This window comes from Pelophylax lessonae (assembly GCF_965119305.1).
Source record: "Pelophylax lessonae genome assembly, chromosome: 5".
Classification (NCBI taxonomy): domain Eukaryota; kingdom Metazoa; phylum Chordata; class Amphibia; order Anura; family Ranidae; genus Pelophylax; species Pelophylax lessonae.
The window spans coordinates 270618049-270633707 of NC_138772.1; the positions used below are offsets into that span (position 1 = coordinate 270618049).

At 48.1% G+C, this 15659-nt stretch overlaps 1 protein-coding gene across 2 annotated transcripts in view; it reads right to left on the reverse strand.

The window, feature by feature from the left end:
• Positions 1 to 15659, reverse strand: part of TMEM245 (transmembrane protein 245) — a 420809-nt gene that overhangs the window by 335642 nt on the left and 69508 nt on the right. For both annotated transcript variants that reach the window (XM_082259498.1, XM_082259497.1), the window contains exon 3: positions 13715 to 13816. In XM_082259498.1, coding sequence (XP_082115624.1) covers positions 13715 to 13816 — 102 coding nt within the window. The remainder of the gene's footprint in view (positions 1 to 13714; positions 13817 to 15659) is intronic.

The window sequence follows — 15659 nt, forward strand, 5'->3', positions numbered from 1 at the left end:
GACACGGGGAAGGTAACACAATATTTTTATTCAGATGAAAACTCTGAAAACCACTTAGGAAGGAAGGATGGATCTGGAAGAAGAACCACCTTATCCCTATGAACCACCAGATATGGGGAACGTCAAGATAATGCGGCCAGTTCTGACACCTTGCGTGCAGAAGTAATGGCCACCAAGAAGGCCACCTTCTGGGATAATGTAAGCAAGGGAATCTCCCTAATATCTTCAAGAGAAGTTTCTGAAGAACCGACCACACTAAATTAAGATCCCAGGCGGTAAGGGTGCGCGCACTGGCGGAGCCAGATGTCGCACCCCCTGGATGAAATTCCGCACCAAGGAATGATTAGCCAAAGGTTTCTGAAAGAAGATTGCTAACGCCGAAACCTGACCCTTGATAGTGCTCAAGGACAGTTTCTGCTCAACCCCTTGTTGCAGACAGACCAAGATTCGGGTCACTGAATAGGTATGTGGGGGAAATCCAAAAGATTCACACCACGCCATATAAGACTTCCATGTGCTGGAAGTCGCTTTCCTTGCTTTAACTAGAGGTAGGAATAACTGAAGCTGACACTTCCTTGTCCTTCAGTACCTGGGTCTCAATGGCCAGGCCATTAAGCCAGCAATTGTAAAGCAAGATGGAAGATCGGTCCCTGAGACCGCAAATCCTCCCTGAGAGGAAGTCTCCAAGAAGCGTCCGCGACTAGCCTCACCAAGTCGGCGTACCAGGCTCGACGAGGTCAGTCCAGAATTTCCAGAATAACTGGAATTTCCTCCACCTCTATCCTGCGAAGAAGTTCCCGCAGTAACTTGAGAGGATGGAAGGCATGCCGTAGCTGATACTGCTCCCACGGGGCGATCAGCATTTCTGCTGCGTCCGCTAGAGGATCGCGGGTGCGAGCTACAAACCTCCGCACCTTCCTGTTGAGCCAAGGTGCCAACAGATCCACATCCGGGGTGCCCCAATGAAGGGACAGCTAGTGAAAAACCTCTGGATGAAGAGGCCATACCCCTTGATCCAGAATCTGATGGCTGAAATAATCTGCCTGCCGATTTCCCACCCCCGGAGTGAACACTGCGGGGAGATCCGGAACAAACCGTTCCGTCCAATGAAAAGATGCTAGTCGTTTCGATGGCCACCAGGACACTCTAAGTGCCCCTTTCTTGACATAAGTCACGACCGTGGCATAGTGCGATTGGATCCGAATCGGGTTGCTCTAGAGCTGCTCGGTCCAGTAAATCAGACAAAATCTGATCGCTCTCAGTTCCGATACCCTATTGGTAACCTGGATGCTATCGGAAGGTATGACTTCCCCTGGTTGAGCATCGGAGACTTCCTGGTCCGCTCGCTCAACCGGATCCGATTGTCCAGGAAATCGGAATTCTGATTCCATTAGAAAAAAATCTCCTTCAGGAGAATTTGGGTATGAGACTGGGTATACGGTACTGCCTCTAAGAAGGCCACCATCAGTCCCAGCCAATTGACGGACAGCAACATCCGAATCGTTGACTGAACCTTCTGGAGTTTCTCCGCAAGGAGAAACTTTCTTGCCCAGGATGTATCCAACATTAGGCCCAGATAGTTCAGTCTCCTGGTGGGAACCAGGGATGATCTTTGGGAAAGCGAAGAAAACGCTGATGTCCTGCGATGATGGGGATATAAGGATAGGCATCCTAAATGTCTATGGACGCCAGGAACTCCCCCTGATGCAGGGAGGCCACCACTGTTCGGATGGACTCCATCTTAGAAGGGAAGAATCGTACCGGTGGAAGTGATCGAAACTCGATCCTGTATCCTGACCGTATGACCTCGCGAACCCCTTAGTCTGAGGTTCTGGCAAGCCATGGATCCGGAAACCGGTGAAGACATCCCCCCACCCCAGAGATGGGTACGGGCGCATCAGGCTGTATACTTCAGGCTTGGCTGAGCTTTTTGTTTAGCCGACCAGCGCCCTTTGAAAAACCCTCTGAAGGGGCTTTGGAGGGTCTCGCCTTATCGCCCGCCCTCGCGGAACGAACAAACTCTTTATGAGCAGAAAGGGAAGGTCCTCGTTGGTTACGAGGTCCTCTTTATCCTCAAATAAAGTTATCCTGGATTGCGGATCCGACCAGCACCTGATCCCAGTCTCACCTGGAGCGGTCTCCCCTGCCTGGACTTTACCCATTCATCCTCTTTATCCTAACAGTCTGTGGCAAGACAGCAGGTGGTACCGTCTATCCTTTAAAGAGGGATTCCTCAAACGGATAGCGCCTAGCCATGCGTTAGGAAATAACAGGGGTTCGTTTCAAAACGACCCCATTTGGGTAAAGGAAAATCCTTCGCCCTTTTGGTAGGCTAACAAGTACCAAAAAAGAATTTCAGTCTCAGCTACCTCTGCCGGACAGACACAACTAGTGCATCCACCACTCTTGTGCTATGGCGGAGGCAGAAACGTTCTCCTCACTGTTGAGGAGACATTACCTGAGACAACAGCCCCATAAGAGGGACTTGCAGCTGCATTGACCAGCTCCGAATCCGTATCTGAAGTATCAGATAAAAAATAGGGGTAGGCGGGGGTCGCTTCTTGACCCCCGTCCCTGACAGGCCACCTCCACCCGGGATACCAAAGACTCCAAAACTGCCGATAATGCATTAAAAACAAGTGGGGTACTGGAGGGTCCTGCGGCCACCTTGAGGGGATCAGGTGGGGATCCCTATGCGGCAGGGTCAATGATTATACAAGACATTTGCCAGCGACAAAAAATGACAAAGTAAAAAACTTTTTTTTTTTTTTGTATCCCCCAGTCGCAACAGCGCCCCTCAGTGTTACCTGCCTTTTTGGACCCCACAGAGAGAGAGAGAGAGAGAGAGAGACCCCAAGGCTCATCCCTGATGCACAGAAGTTTTCATCAGCTTGCTCAGTGCTGTCCTGTTACAGACAGGAAGTCTTTGGCCCTTTTTCCTGGGTAAAGGAGGCGGCTCCGCCCCTTAACACGCCTTCCGGCGCCTCCCCCTGGCTCCATGAGGTGTTTGGTCACCTCAAACATGGCCGCCCCCATGCTGGAGACACGAGGCTACGCCAATATGGCAGCCTCGTGTGCTCTGCAAGACAATGGCGGCGGCCTGTTAGGATAGCGGCGGCTTAGCAGCGGCCTGCGGGATGCTGTATTCGGCCTAGCGGCCTGCGGGAGTGCATCGGCCCCCCAAACTTCACCCTGGATGGTGATCAGCCTGGCCGGCGGTACCGGACCCTGGCGGGCCGCATGCGGTCCGTGGGCCGTCAGAAGGCAGGCTGCCCTTGCTGGAGGAATGCGATCTGGACTGCAGTTATACATGCATAGACATCGCCCTGTGAACACCTCTGACAGGTAGGATACCTTATGCTACCACAGCAATATTCTAGTACTGCCACTGACTTCAGTCATCTTTACAGTTTTGAAATGACATTAGATTGTCAGCTCCCAAACCAAGCCTCCTGGTTTCTTGTTCACAAAAATCACACTCAAATAGGGGGATCTGTGACATGTTATAGGATAGAGGGGAGACCCATCCTTACCATTTCAGAGAGGGGCCCGCGTTCACCACAAACCCGTCAGGGGGAAAAGGGGGAACATACTACTCACCATACCGGAACCAGGCGGGCGCCAACTCCTGACAGTACCCCTCTCCACCGGGGTGGGAGGGCTGTCGACCAATACGGACGCCGTGACTCATGGTCATTGGCGTTTAAGCGAGACGTTTAACTCGCAGGGTCAGTCCCCGTCCAGTGGGACTATGTCGCGGCCGACCCAGCGCGGAGCTATGGCCTGCACGCGCTCGTAGGCTGAACTGGGGTGACCACTGGATCTCAACATCCAGCCCGTCGCCCAGTTCCAGCTTTCTTGCAGGAACACTGGAGAAAAAAGCTGTCTAAAAAATCTTTCTAAGAAAAAAATCCTGCCAGGACCGAAGATCCTAGCAAGGCATCTAGGTCCTTACTCCTAACTAGACAGAAAAAACTGATTTGCTGTAGCAGGAAGTGAGAGGATATACCCTCTGGGACTGCCCCTAGGGTGTGGCCAGAACGTTTTCTTTCCTGTCTAGTCCTACTCCTGTAGAGGGCAGTATAACCCGAGTTGTTATTAATCAACGAGGACTACGTCTGTCAATGAGCGACAGAGAAATGGATTTTACTGTAAATAAAAAATCCTATTTTCTCTTTCGTCCACTGACGGACGTAGCTGCTGCTTTAAATCATAGACGGATGGGACGTCCAAAAGCAGTAACCACTGAGGGGTGGGGAAAGGACAAACTTAAAGCGGAGTTCCGGCCTCAAAATCGATAAAATCAATGTTGGGCCATCTGCTTGCTGAGGGCAACCTGAAAAAGAAATGGATACTGGCTATTTTATTTTTTTTTGTCACTTACCTCATTATAGAAGAAAATATACTCACCTTCCTTCCACTTCCTCCCTCTGCGGCTGCAGCCTGCGCCGTCACTTCCGGTTTGCGATGATTCCTGGGAGCTGAGGCCGGAACTCTGCTTTAAAAGAATGCAATTCCTACGGCTAACAAAGCCAACTATATAACATGGAGCCCAACAAGCAACAACTGGGGCCCAACTGTAACAAAACCATAAAGGAGAAGGGAAAGTAGACTGCTCCTTAAATGGCAGCCTGCAAAACCTTGCGGCCAAAGGACACATCCGAGGATGCAAACACATCCACTCTGTAAAACTTGGTGAACGTATGTACAGACGACCAATTGGCCGCCTTGCAAACCTGCATCACTGACGTCTGATGGCGGAAAGCCCAAGAGACACTCAACGGCCGCATTGAGCCGTGACAAGTAAAGGGAGGAACCTTGCCCTTAAGAGAATACGCCTTCACCACCGTCTGTCTGATCCATAGAGAGATGGTCACCGCAGAGGCAGCCTTGCCCTTACGGGGTCCATCCATATTCACAGAGTCTGACTTATGAAAGGACTCAGTAGTCTCCAGATACACCCGTATCGCCCAAACCACATCCAAGCAATGCAAGACAATTTCCTTAGGATGTAAAGGTTTCGGACAGAGTGCCGGAAGCACTATGTCTTCATTCAGATGGAAGTCTGAAACCACCTTAGGAAGAAACTACGGATTAGGCCGTAACACTACCTTATCCCTGTGTAATACCAGATAAGAAGAGAGGCAAGATAGCGCCGCTAGTGCTCAAAGAGTGCATAGCCAAAGGTCGTTGGAAGTACACAGCCAAGGCCGAGATCTGACACTTAAGAGTCAAGATGGCTGCCAACAGGAGGGCCAGACACTAATCTGTGGCTGAATGTGAGGGGTACAAGAAAGATTACACCTCCCCACAGCAACAGGAGTCAAAGCAGGATTTGCAAGAAAGTTTACTGCCTGGTAGTCTGGAGAATAACATCACTCCCCATCTGATCTGTGAAATACTTGCCTCTGGTAAGAGTTTCCATATACCACACATCGGGTGGAAGAGTGAAAGGTTGGGATTTCCTTTCTATCCATTACACTGGCTGGTGTCATCTTTTCAAGTGTTTGTTTTTGTCGAGTTGGTAAGGGCATTACCTCTCTCTTCTTTACACGTGGGTGCCAAGAGGGATTCTGTGTCTGCACATCCTCTTCTTCACCTTTCCACTTTTTAGAAGATCACAGCCTTCTTTATTTGGACTTTTTTATTTGGACTGATTTGTTTAAATTTTTCATATTATACATTTTTGTTCACATTGTGCACAATATATCATTACCTGTGTATTATATATTAATTTTTCAGGAATTCCTCATACAGTGTTTTCCTTTGTTTTAAGCATACACTGTTCACATCTAGCGCACCCATTTATTGCACATCACACGTTTACTTTATCCAGGTTAAAGTTTTGGTTGCTGCTGGAGACACTTCTTTTGTTCGCGCACCTTATTTTTCAACACATTAAGAGTGCCCAACGCCAAACGTTGGTCAACCCCTTTCTGTAGAAAGGTGAGGATCCTGCTGATAGCAAAGGATCTAGGATGCAGCTTCAGCGATTCGCACCACGAACCTTCCCACCTTTTTGTTAAAACGGGATGCAAACAGATCCACGTCCGGAGTCCCCCACCGGGCACACAGGAGTTGAAACACCTCCAGATGCAGGGACCATTCCCCTTGATCCAAGGACTGACGACTCAGATAGTCCGCCTGCCAGTTTTACACTCCCGGAACGTGAACAGCCGAAATCACTGGAACGTGCACCTCGGCCCAAGACAGGATCTCGGCCACCTCCTTGGCCACCCGGGCACTCTTGGTGCCCCCTTGGTGATTGATGTAAGCCACCGCCGCGGCGTTGTCCGTTTGAACACAAACCGGGTGACCGTGCAGCCGAGTCAACCAATGTAACAAGCATAGCTTGAATGCTCAGAGCTCCAGGACATTTATCGGCAAGGAGGATTCCTCCGCCAACCACATCCCCTGGGCACACAGGGTGTCCAGAATGCCACCCCAGCCCAACAGGCTGGCATCCGTGGTGATTACAATCCACAACAGAGGCAGAAGGGACTTGCCCTGGCTCAGAGCGGGTGACAGAAGCCACCACGAAAGTTCTGTCCTCGTGAGGTGGCTCAAACATATCCTCCTGTCCAACAACTGAGGATCCTTGTTCCACCTGGCAAGAATCTCTGCTTGCAGAGTTCTCGTGTGAAACTGAGCAAACAGGATGGCTTCGAAGGCCGAAACCATCAGTCCCAGGGACCTCATGCAGGCCTGCAGAGAGGAGAGGTCGTTGTCCCTGAGGGACCAGATCTCGCCCTGCAAGGTCTGAAGTTTTTCCTCCGGTAGAAAAACCTTCGCTTGAGCGGAGTCCAGGACTATCCCCAGGTAACTGAGACGAACTGACGGGGTCAGTGTCGACTTCTGGAAGTTGATGGTCCACCCGACCTCCCGGAGCGTCTGAACCGTGACGGTCAAATCACTCGACAGAGTGGCACACGAGCTCGCCCTCAACAGGAGGTCGTCCAGATATCCGTGAACCGCAAACCCCCTCTTGCGCAGCAAAGCCAGCACTGGAGCCAAAACCTTGGTGAATACCCTGGGAGCCGAAGCTAGACCAAAGGGTAATGCCACAAATCGAAAATGCTCCTCTGCCACTGCAAAGCGGAGATACCGCTGATGACCTACGTAGATAGGGATGTGCAGATATACATCCTTTAAGACGATGGAGGCCAGAAAATCTCCTTGACTTAATGACACCACCACCGACCGGATGGATTCCATCCGGAACTTCTGCACCCGCACAAAGCGGTTCAGAAACCTGAGGTCCAGAATCAGACGCACTTTGTCCTCTTTTCTGGGCACTGAACAGGTTGGAATAGAACCCGCAAAACCTGTCCTGCTGAGGGAATGGTATAACAACTCCTTGAGCAGGAAGATCTTGCAAAGCCCCCTTCTCTTAAACGATCGGCAGACAGATGGAGATTTGATGAAAAGAACCTGTCTGCAGGGCGAGATCGAAATTCGATCTTGTACCCTGAGCGAATCAGTTCATGAACCCACCTGTCTCCTGAATTTGGGACAACCAGGGTTCCCAAAAGCAACGCAGACGTCCCCCCACCCCTGAAACAGGTGAGGGCGTCCCTTCAGGCAGAAGGAAGACTGGGCCGCCACACCAGACTGACCGGCTTTGGGCTTCCCGGACCATGGCTTCTTGTGACCGCCGGAGGCCTTGAAGGATTTACCTTTTTACTGTGCCCAAGGCACAAAAGGACCCACGATGAGCCTTGAAGGAAGGACCCCGCCGACCGTGGGGTGATTTTCCGTTAGTGGTTTGGGGCAAAAGGGTACTCTTACCCCCCTTGACCATCTCATCCAAAGGGTCCCCAAAAAGCCGATCCCCCAAATAAGGGACATCAGACACAGTCTTTTTGGAGGCATGGTCAGCCGCCCAGCTCTTCAATCAAACCATGCGACGGAGTGCGACCACAACCACAGATAACCTTGCGACCAGAGGAGCCTCGTCCAGGGCTACGTCACACAGGTGTACAAAGGCCTGGGCCATTTGATCCACCAGGTCAAGGACAGTCGGAGGGACCGACTCTGCCACCAAGTTGCACCTAAGCACCTTGAACCATTCAGTGACCGTCTGTGAAACCATCACAGAAGCAAACACAGGCTCGAGCAGAGATCCCGCCACCAAATATATATGGCGGTAAAGCGTCTGAATCAGAGGACAGAGAGGCAGTAGCCGTTTCTGGGTAGCAACTTGTTTTATCACAAAGTCCACCTGCGACGCCAGATTTTTCAAAACTGCAGACAGAGACATAAGAGACTGTGATCCGGATAAAGTCTGAGGGGGAATTTTTAGCTTGGGACTCTATTTACCAAGTTTTAGAAAAAAAAAAAAAAAAAAAAGAGTGCACTGCCCCTTTAAATCGCGATCGCAGTCCGCACCGCTATACCGCGCTGCATCCAAAATCCCCCTTAAAGGCTGGCAAAAGTGTGCCAGAGGAATCCCCAAAAGGAACAAAACCCTTTACTTCATCATCTCTGAGAAGTAGCTGCTCTGTAATGTAATCTCCAGCATGAAAACTTCTGACAGGAAGTGACATATCAACACTAGAGCCTGCACACCAAAAACTTTTCACTGCCTAGTCTACTTCTGTAGATGGCGCATAACCCAATAGTGAAGAAGCATTAGAGTTGCGGCTGTCAATGGACGTTAGAGAAAAAAGGTTCCCTTTTGACATTTAAAACAGAGCTAGGACAAAAGGTCCCTGTAGGGAGCTGTGTGGCCACTCCTAAGACCAGGCAGCTAAAACTGAAGATGCAACGGTGAGGTCAGGGGTAATAACCCAGGGACCCTGCCCCCTCTGGGCATGTCAAAGCGTTTGGCTCTACCTGGTCACTCCTAGTAAGAGGGGCTTATTACCCATCCGTCTATGATTTAAAGAAGCAGCTACGTCCATCGGTGGACGAAAGAGAAATGCCAAGGGGTACATCCTAAGGGGTGTCAGGGAACCGAGGGAGCCCCTAAGGTCCGACCATTCCAGGAAGGGACCCAGGCCTGCCCCGCGACCTCCAGGGGTTTTGGGGGAACATTTTACTCACGATACCACGGTACAAGGTAGGCGCCACTCCAAAACAGATCACTTATCACCCAGGATTGGGGTGCTGTTAGCCAAGGGGAAGCTGCGACTCAGGGCGTTCCATGTCATTTGCATCCCAGCGAGACGATCCACTCGCAGGCTCGTCCCCATCCATCGGGGCACTGTCGTGGCGAGGCCGAGTTCTGGACTATAACCTGCTCACGCTCAATGGCCAAGTTGGTAAACCTTAAGGATCTAGATTATCCAGTGGGAATACCAGCCGGCTGTTGCTTGTAGTTCCTCTGGATCTTGGTCCTCAGGAACTAACCAGTTAAAAAAAAAAAAAATCACAAACTTTCCGTTACAGCTAAGACCAAAGTCCCAGGAGGGAATTAGGTCCTATCCCTGACACTAGGCAGAACAAACTGTTTGAGAATAGCAGAGCCTGATGGGTCATGCCTGCCTAGTGCCTATCCCTAGAAGGAGGAGCATAACCCTCTGAGTCTATGAATAGGAAGAGCTGCGTCTTGTCGATGAACGATAGAGAAAAAATTGTTTAAAAATAAGAAAAAAAAATGCCACAACCAGAGATCCCAGCAGGGAACTAGGTCATTACTCCTGACTAGACAGAAAAAAAAAACTGATTGCTAGAGCAGGAAGTGGGAGTATACCTCCTGGGACTGCCCCATGGGCGTAGCTAAAGTTCTGTTAACTTTTTTAACCCTTTTCCGCCTAGTGTCCTACTCCTAGGAAGCGCAGCATAACCCATTTAACTAATGATATGTCACTGTGTCCGTTAATGAGTGAAATAACATAGTCAAGTTAAAAATAGTCAAGCTTTTTCCTGCCTAGAGTCCTACTCCTGTAGGGGGCAGTATAACCCAATGGTTGAAGAATCAGGAGCTGTGTCTATCAGTCATCAAAAGAGAAAACCCTTTTCCCTTCCTTAACACGCAGGAACTGACATCAACTGATGAAACATCATTAAGGGCTCTTTCAGACGGCCGCTCCGCTGTTTTTGTCCGCTGCAGGACATTTTTTTTTTTTTATCATGGAGCAGATGACATTTGTGTCATCCGCTCCGTATGTCCGCATATCATCCCATCCGTTTGCGGATGATATATGGACATAATGTAAGTCTATGGGCATTGCGGATGTCAGCGGATGACACCGCTGACATCCGATTTTCCTTCCTTTCCGTTTTTTGAACGGAGGAAAAATAGGGTTCTGTTCCGTTCCAAAAAACGGAACAGAACTGAAAGGAAGAAAATCGGATGTCAGCGGATGGTATTCCGCTGACATCCGCAATGCCATTGACTTTCATTATGTCCGCAAATCATCCGCAAAAAAATAGGATGATTTGCGGACATACGGAGCGGCCGTGTGAAAGAGCCCTAACTATCTGCGCGTCATTAGGCACGAGGTCCAATATAGGGTTACAGCTGTGCTAAAATTCCAAGGGGCTCTAGACACATTGGATGTAATTTTGAATTATATTGGTCTTGTACCAATTTTGTAATTAACAGGCGAGAATTATTGCATGACATCGATTTGTGTACGGATAATTGGCACCCGGACGACCAGTTTGTGTGTTGTGTCTTGTGTTTTTTTGATTTTCGTTAGTTGGTTTTGTATGCACCTCTACTTGTGGTGCTTGCTGAGGATCGGAGTCGTCTTGTGATGCTGCAAATCACATTGTTGTTAGTCTTGAATATTTGTCATAAATGTAAATACATTTTAAATTTTTTTAGTAAACCCTATTATACTATTATATATTTATACAACTGTATAAAAATACAGTTGTGGTTATACCCCACTTTTTTCCTGTGTAAACACTGAGAATAAAGCATTTAGCACAGTTGCCTTCTTGTCATTTGTAACCAACTTCCTATCATCCTTTATGGGGCCAATATGCTCTGACCTCGCTTTTTTACAGTTTTTATTTGGATTTTTTTTTTACTTTCTGCTATGTGTTTTTTGTGGTCTAATTTAGCTGCCCCGATTCTTACATTTCTTATCACACTTATCACATAACACTTTTGTAGTGTTTCCTTGTTTTGTTGGAATGCTGACAATGACCCCTCTGCCTCTGCCGTTCCTTCAGAGCCCCGTGCTGTGACCGTCAGCTCCCGCGCGCTTGCGCGGGAGTGACGTCACCGCGGCTCCGGCCAACCAGATGGCCGGATGCCGCAATCCCGGAAGACGGGCGACTGGACATGTCGCCCGTCATACAGGTAAGCGGGCAGCACGGCGGGGGCTCGTTCTAAGGTAAATACTAGCTCATTATGTGTTTCTCTTTCAGGTTGCAAAAAAAAAAAAAATGGTATGGGTTTACAACCTCTTTAAAGTAGTACTAAAAGCTGAGACTTTTTTTCATGGATATAATAATTTTAAATATAATGCACAATACTAGTAAAATTTTACTTTAAATGTAATTGTAATGCCTTATATCACCTCTAGTCTATCATCCTCCACCTTCTCTGGGTTCAGATGCTGATCTTCCCTGCACAGAGCCCTTAAAGTGATTGTAAATGTTGGATTTTTTTCTTTTTTACAACAATCTGGTCATACTTACCCTCTCTGTGTAATGATTTTGCACAGAGCAGCACTGGATTCTCCTCTTCTGCCCCCCCCCCCCCCCACGGCACTTCTGGCCCCTCCTGCCTTCAAAGTGCCCCTATAGGAAGCAGCAAAGTATAGTACTGTATAGAGTGTCCCAATAGCAAGGTTAAAAACCTCTGCCTTTGGAATCCCTTGGCTCCTTCTCTTGCCCAGGACTACATTTCCCATGAGGCATTGCTCCTCATACATTCAAAAGTTCTCTGCCATCTACATACATGTATGGATGGTCTCCTGAGCTGTATGTGTGCGTTGCACTGTATTTTCTGATATGTAAACAAATAATGCATTCTGTATGTAGGACAACTAATCGGCTGGCAGATTAATCGATTACGAAAATAGTTGACAACTATTTTCATAATCAATTAGTTGTCGATTAATCGATTAGTTGTTTCAGCCCTAGTTTCAACCCTTTCCTACCTAAAATTAAAAACTACACATACTATTAAGAGTTTCTATACCACAATGTACTCTAGGTATTGTAATACACAATTTGTACACTGATTACATGGAATATTTATAGGAATTTGTAAATCACACTGCTCAAAAAAAATTAAAGGAACACTTTGAAAACACATCAGATATCAATGGGAAAAAATATGCTGGATATCTATACTGATATGGACTGGGTAATGTGTTAGGAATGAAAGGATGCCACATGGTTTGATGGAAATTAAAATGATCAACCTACAGAGGGCTGAATTCAAAGACTCACCCAAAAATCAAAGGGAAAAAATGATGCAGCAAGCTAGTCCGTTTTGCTGAAATTTCAATGCAGCAACTCAAAAATGGTACTCAGTCGTTTGTATGGCCCCCACATGCTCGTATGCATGCCTGCCAATTTTGGGGCATGCTCCTAATGAGATGACGGATTCCTTCCAGATCTGGACCAGGGCATCACAGAGCTCCTGAACAGACTGAGGTGCAACCTGGCATCGTCAGATGGACCGAAACAAAATGCCCCAGAGTTATTTTACTAGATTTAGGTCAGGCGAGCGTGGGGGCCATTCAATGGTATCAATTCCCTCATCCTCCAGGAACTGGCTGCATACTCTCGACACATGAGGCCGAGCACTGTCGTGCACCAGAATGAACCCAGGACCCACTGTACCAGCGTAGGGTCTAAAAAGGGTCCAAGGATTTCATCCTTATACATAGACAGGGTGCCATTGGCTTGCCTGTAGAGGTCTGTGCGTCCCTCCATGGATATGCCTCCCCAGACCAACACTGACCCACCACCAAACCGGTCATGCTGAACAATGTTACAGGCAGCACAACGTTCTCTACAGCTTCTCCAGACTCTTTAAAGTCTGTCACATGTGCTCAGGGTGAACCTGCTCTCATCTGTGAAAAATACAGGGCACCAGTGGTGGACCTGCCAATCCTGGTGTTCAATGGTAAATGGCAATCAAGCTCCACGGTGCAGGGCAGTAAGCACAGGACCATCTAGCGGATTTTGGACCCTTAGGCCACCTTCATGAAGTCTAATTCTGATTGTTTGGTCAGAGGCATTCATACCACTAGCCTAATGAAGGTCATTTTGTAGGGCTCTAGCAGTGCTCATCCTGTTACTCCTTGCACAAAGGAGCAGATACCGGTCCTGCTGATGTGTTAAGGCCCTTCTATGGCCTCGCCCAGCTCTCCTGGAACCTCCTCATTCCTCTTGAGAGAGTGTGCTGGGAGACAGAAAACCTTCTGGCAATGGCATGTATGGATGTGCCATCCTGGAGGAGTTGGACTGCCTGTACAACCTCTATAGGGTCCAGGTATTGCCTCATGCTACCAGTAGTGACACTGACCCAGGCCAAACCCAAAACTATTGAAAAAAAGTAAGAGGAGTGGGGAAAATACATTTCAGTGTCCTTCACCTGTAAAACCATTACTGTTTTGCAGGTTGTCTCATTGTTGCCCATCTAGTGCACCTGTTAATTTCAATAACACCAAAGCAGCTGAAAATGATTAAAAACCCCCTCTGCTACGTAACTGACCAGATCAATATTCCAGGAGTTTAACTGACTTCATGCTATAGTCTGATTAAAAAGCAGTGTATATTGCATAGAAGTTAGCCTTACCTGAAGAACCTTGAACAGCCTGTTTCTCCTGCAGGGCTCCTACAACCATCAATAACACAATCACAAGGAATACTGGAATCTTCCAAGGTCCAGCAATAGATGCTGAAAGAACACATTACATTGCTATTAAGACTGGACAAAAAAAAAAAAAAACTTTTTTCGAACATTTTTAATAAACAAACGCATTAAAAACTCAGCAAGTGCAGTAAGAACTATATCATTCTCCAAAGGTCACATCACATAAGTGGCAAAGAAAAGCAGAACAATCAAAACCTTAGAGGATGAGCTAGTATCCAGCATATATCAAAATACATTCCAGCTACATCATTAAAGGCAAACTCCAGCCTTGCCTTAAAGTGTTACTAAACCAACAACAGTAAAGTCAGTCTGTATATGCAGTAAAGCATGTTTGTTATATACCCACTGCAGAACCTAAAGGGTTAATCTGCATTGTGTAAAAAGGCTGTTCATTCCTGTATTTTCTGATCCCTCCCCCAACTTATTTTACTGTCCCCAAGCCTTCTCCTGATAGAACACAGCCTTGGGGGCACACTGCACATGCTCAGTTTGGTTTGTATTGCTAAAGAGTTTTTTTTTTTTGAAAAGTGCATGTGATCAGCACAGGGCCAATCAGCACTGTTCAGACAGAGGGTGAGGGGTCATGTAGCCTCATAGAACAGTCAAAATAGAAAGAAGGCTCCTCCTACAAGCTTTAACCAGACACTGATAGAACTCACAAGACTGCTACATACTGCTGATGAGAAAAACTGAATTTTTGTAAAATCTTACCTGTAAAATTCCTTTCTCTGAGTCCTCCGACAGTCGCCGCCACTTCATATTCATCACTAATGGGGGTTATTGACCTTTGCTCCGTAGGAGTAGCTAGGCAACAAAATTTGTTAATATCAAAGCTTTTAGCATATCCCATCCCTAGGGGGTGGTCCCCTCAGTCAATACCTCCCTGCTTCCTGCATTCCCAACTCAGTTTCAGTAGCATAGCAGTAGAGTACATAAACAAACCCCAAAAAAGGGGCGGGGCGGCGACTGTCGGAGGACTCAGAGAAAGGAATTTTACGGTAAGATTTTACAAAAATTCAGTTTTCTCTTACGTCCTCCGACAGTCGCCGCCACTTCATATTCATCACTAATGGGGACGTCCCATAGCAGTGTAGACATGAGGGGTGGGAAAAAACGCAACCGCGACTAAAGCAACGCAGTACCCACATCAGAGAAAGGAACCTTACCAAAGTAAGAGAACCAACTGGGCAACAGGAAAAAAACGTGCTCAACAGGAGCAACAACCCAGGAAAACAAGTAACCTAGGATAAAGACATCCCAACAGCCAAGGACCCAAAACAAGGGGCCCTAAGGCACTGCCGCACTAAGAACTTTGCGGCCAAAGGAAGCATCCGCCGATGCCTGAACATCCACCTTGTAGAATTTGGAGAAGGTGTGAACGGACGACCAAGTCGCCGCCTTACACACCTGGGCCTCAGAAGCCTGATGACGATAGGCCCAAGACGTACTCAGAGACCTGGTAGAGTGCGCCTTCACAGGGAAAGGGGGAACCTTCCCCTTCAAAGCATAGGCTTGCACAATGATCTGTCTGATCCATTTGGCGATGGTCGCAGCCGACGCTGCCATGCCCTTCCGAGGACCCTCTGGAAGAACAAAAAGAGAATCCGACTTGCGAAAGGATTTTGTCGATGACAGGTAAACCCTGATCGCCCGAACAACATCCAAGGAATGCAAAGCCATCTCCCTTGGATGCTTAGGCTTCGCGCAGAGCGAAGGCAAGACAATGTCCTCATTGAGGTGAAATTCCGAGATCCTCTTCGGAAGAAAGGAAGGGTTAGGTCGTAAGACCACCTTATCCAAGTGAATAAGTAGGGAGAGCTGCAGGACAAGGCCGCCAGCTCCGAAACCCTGCGAGCCGAAGTGATTG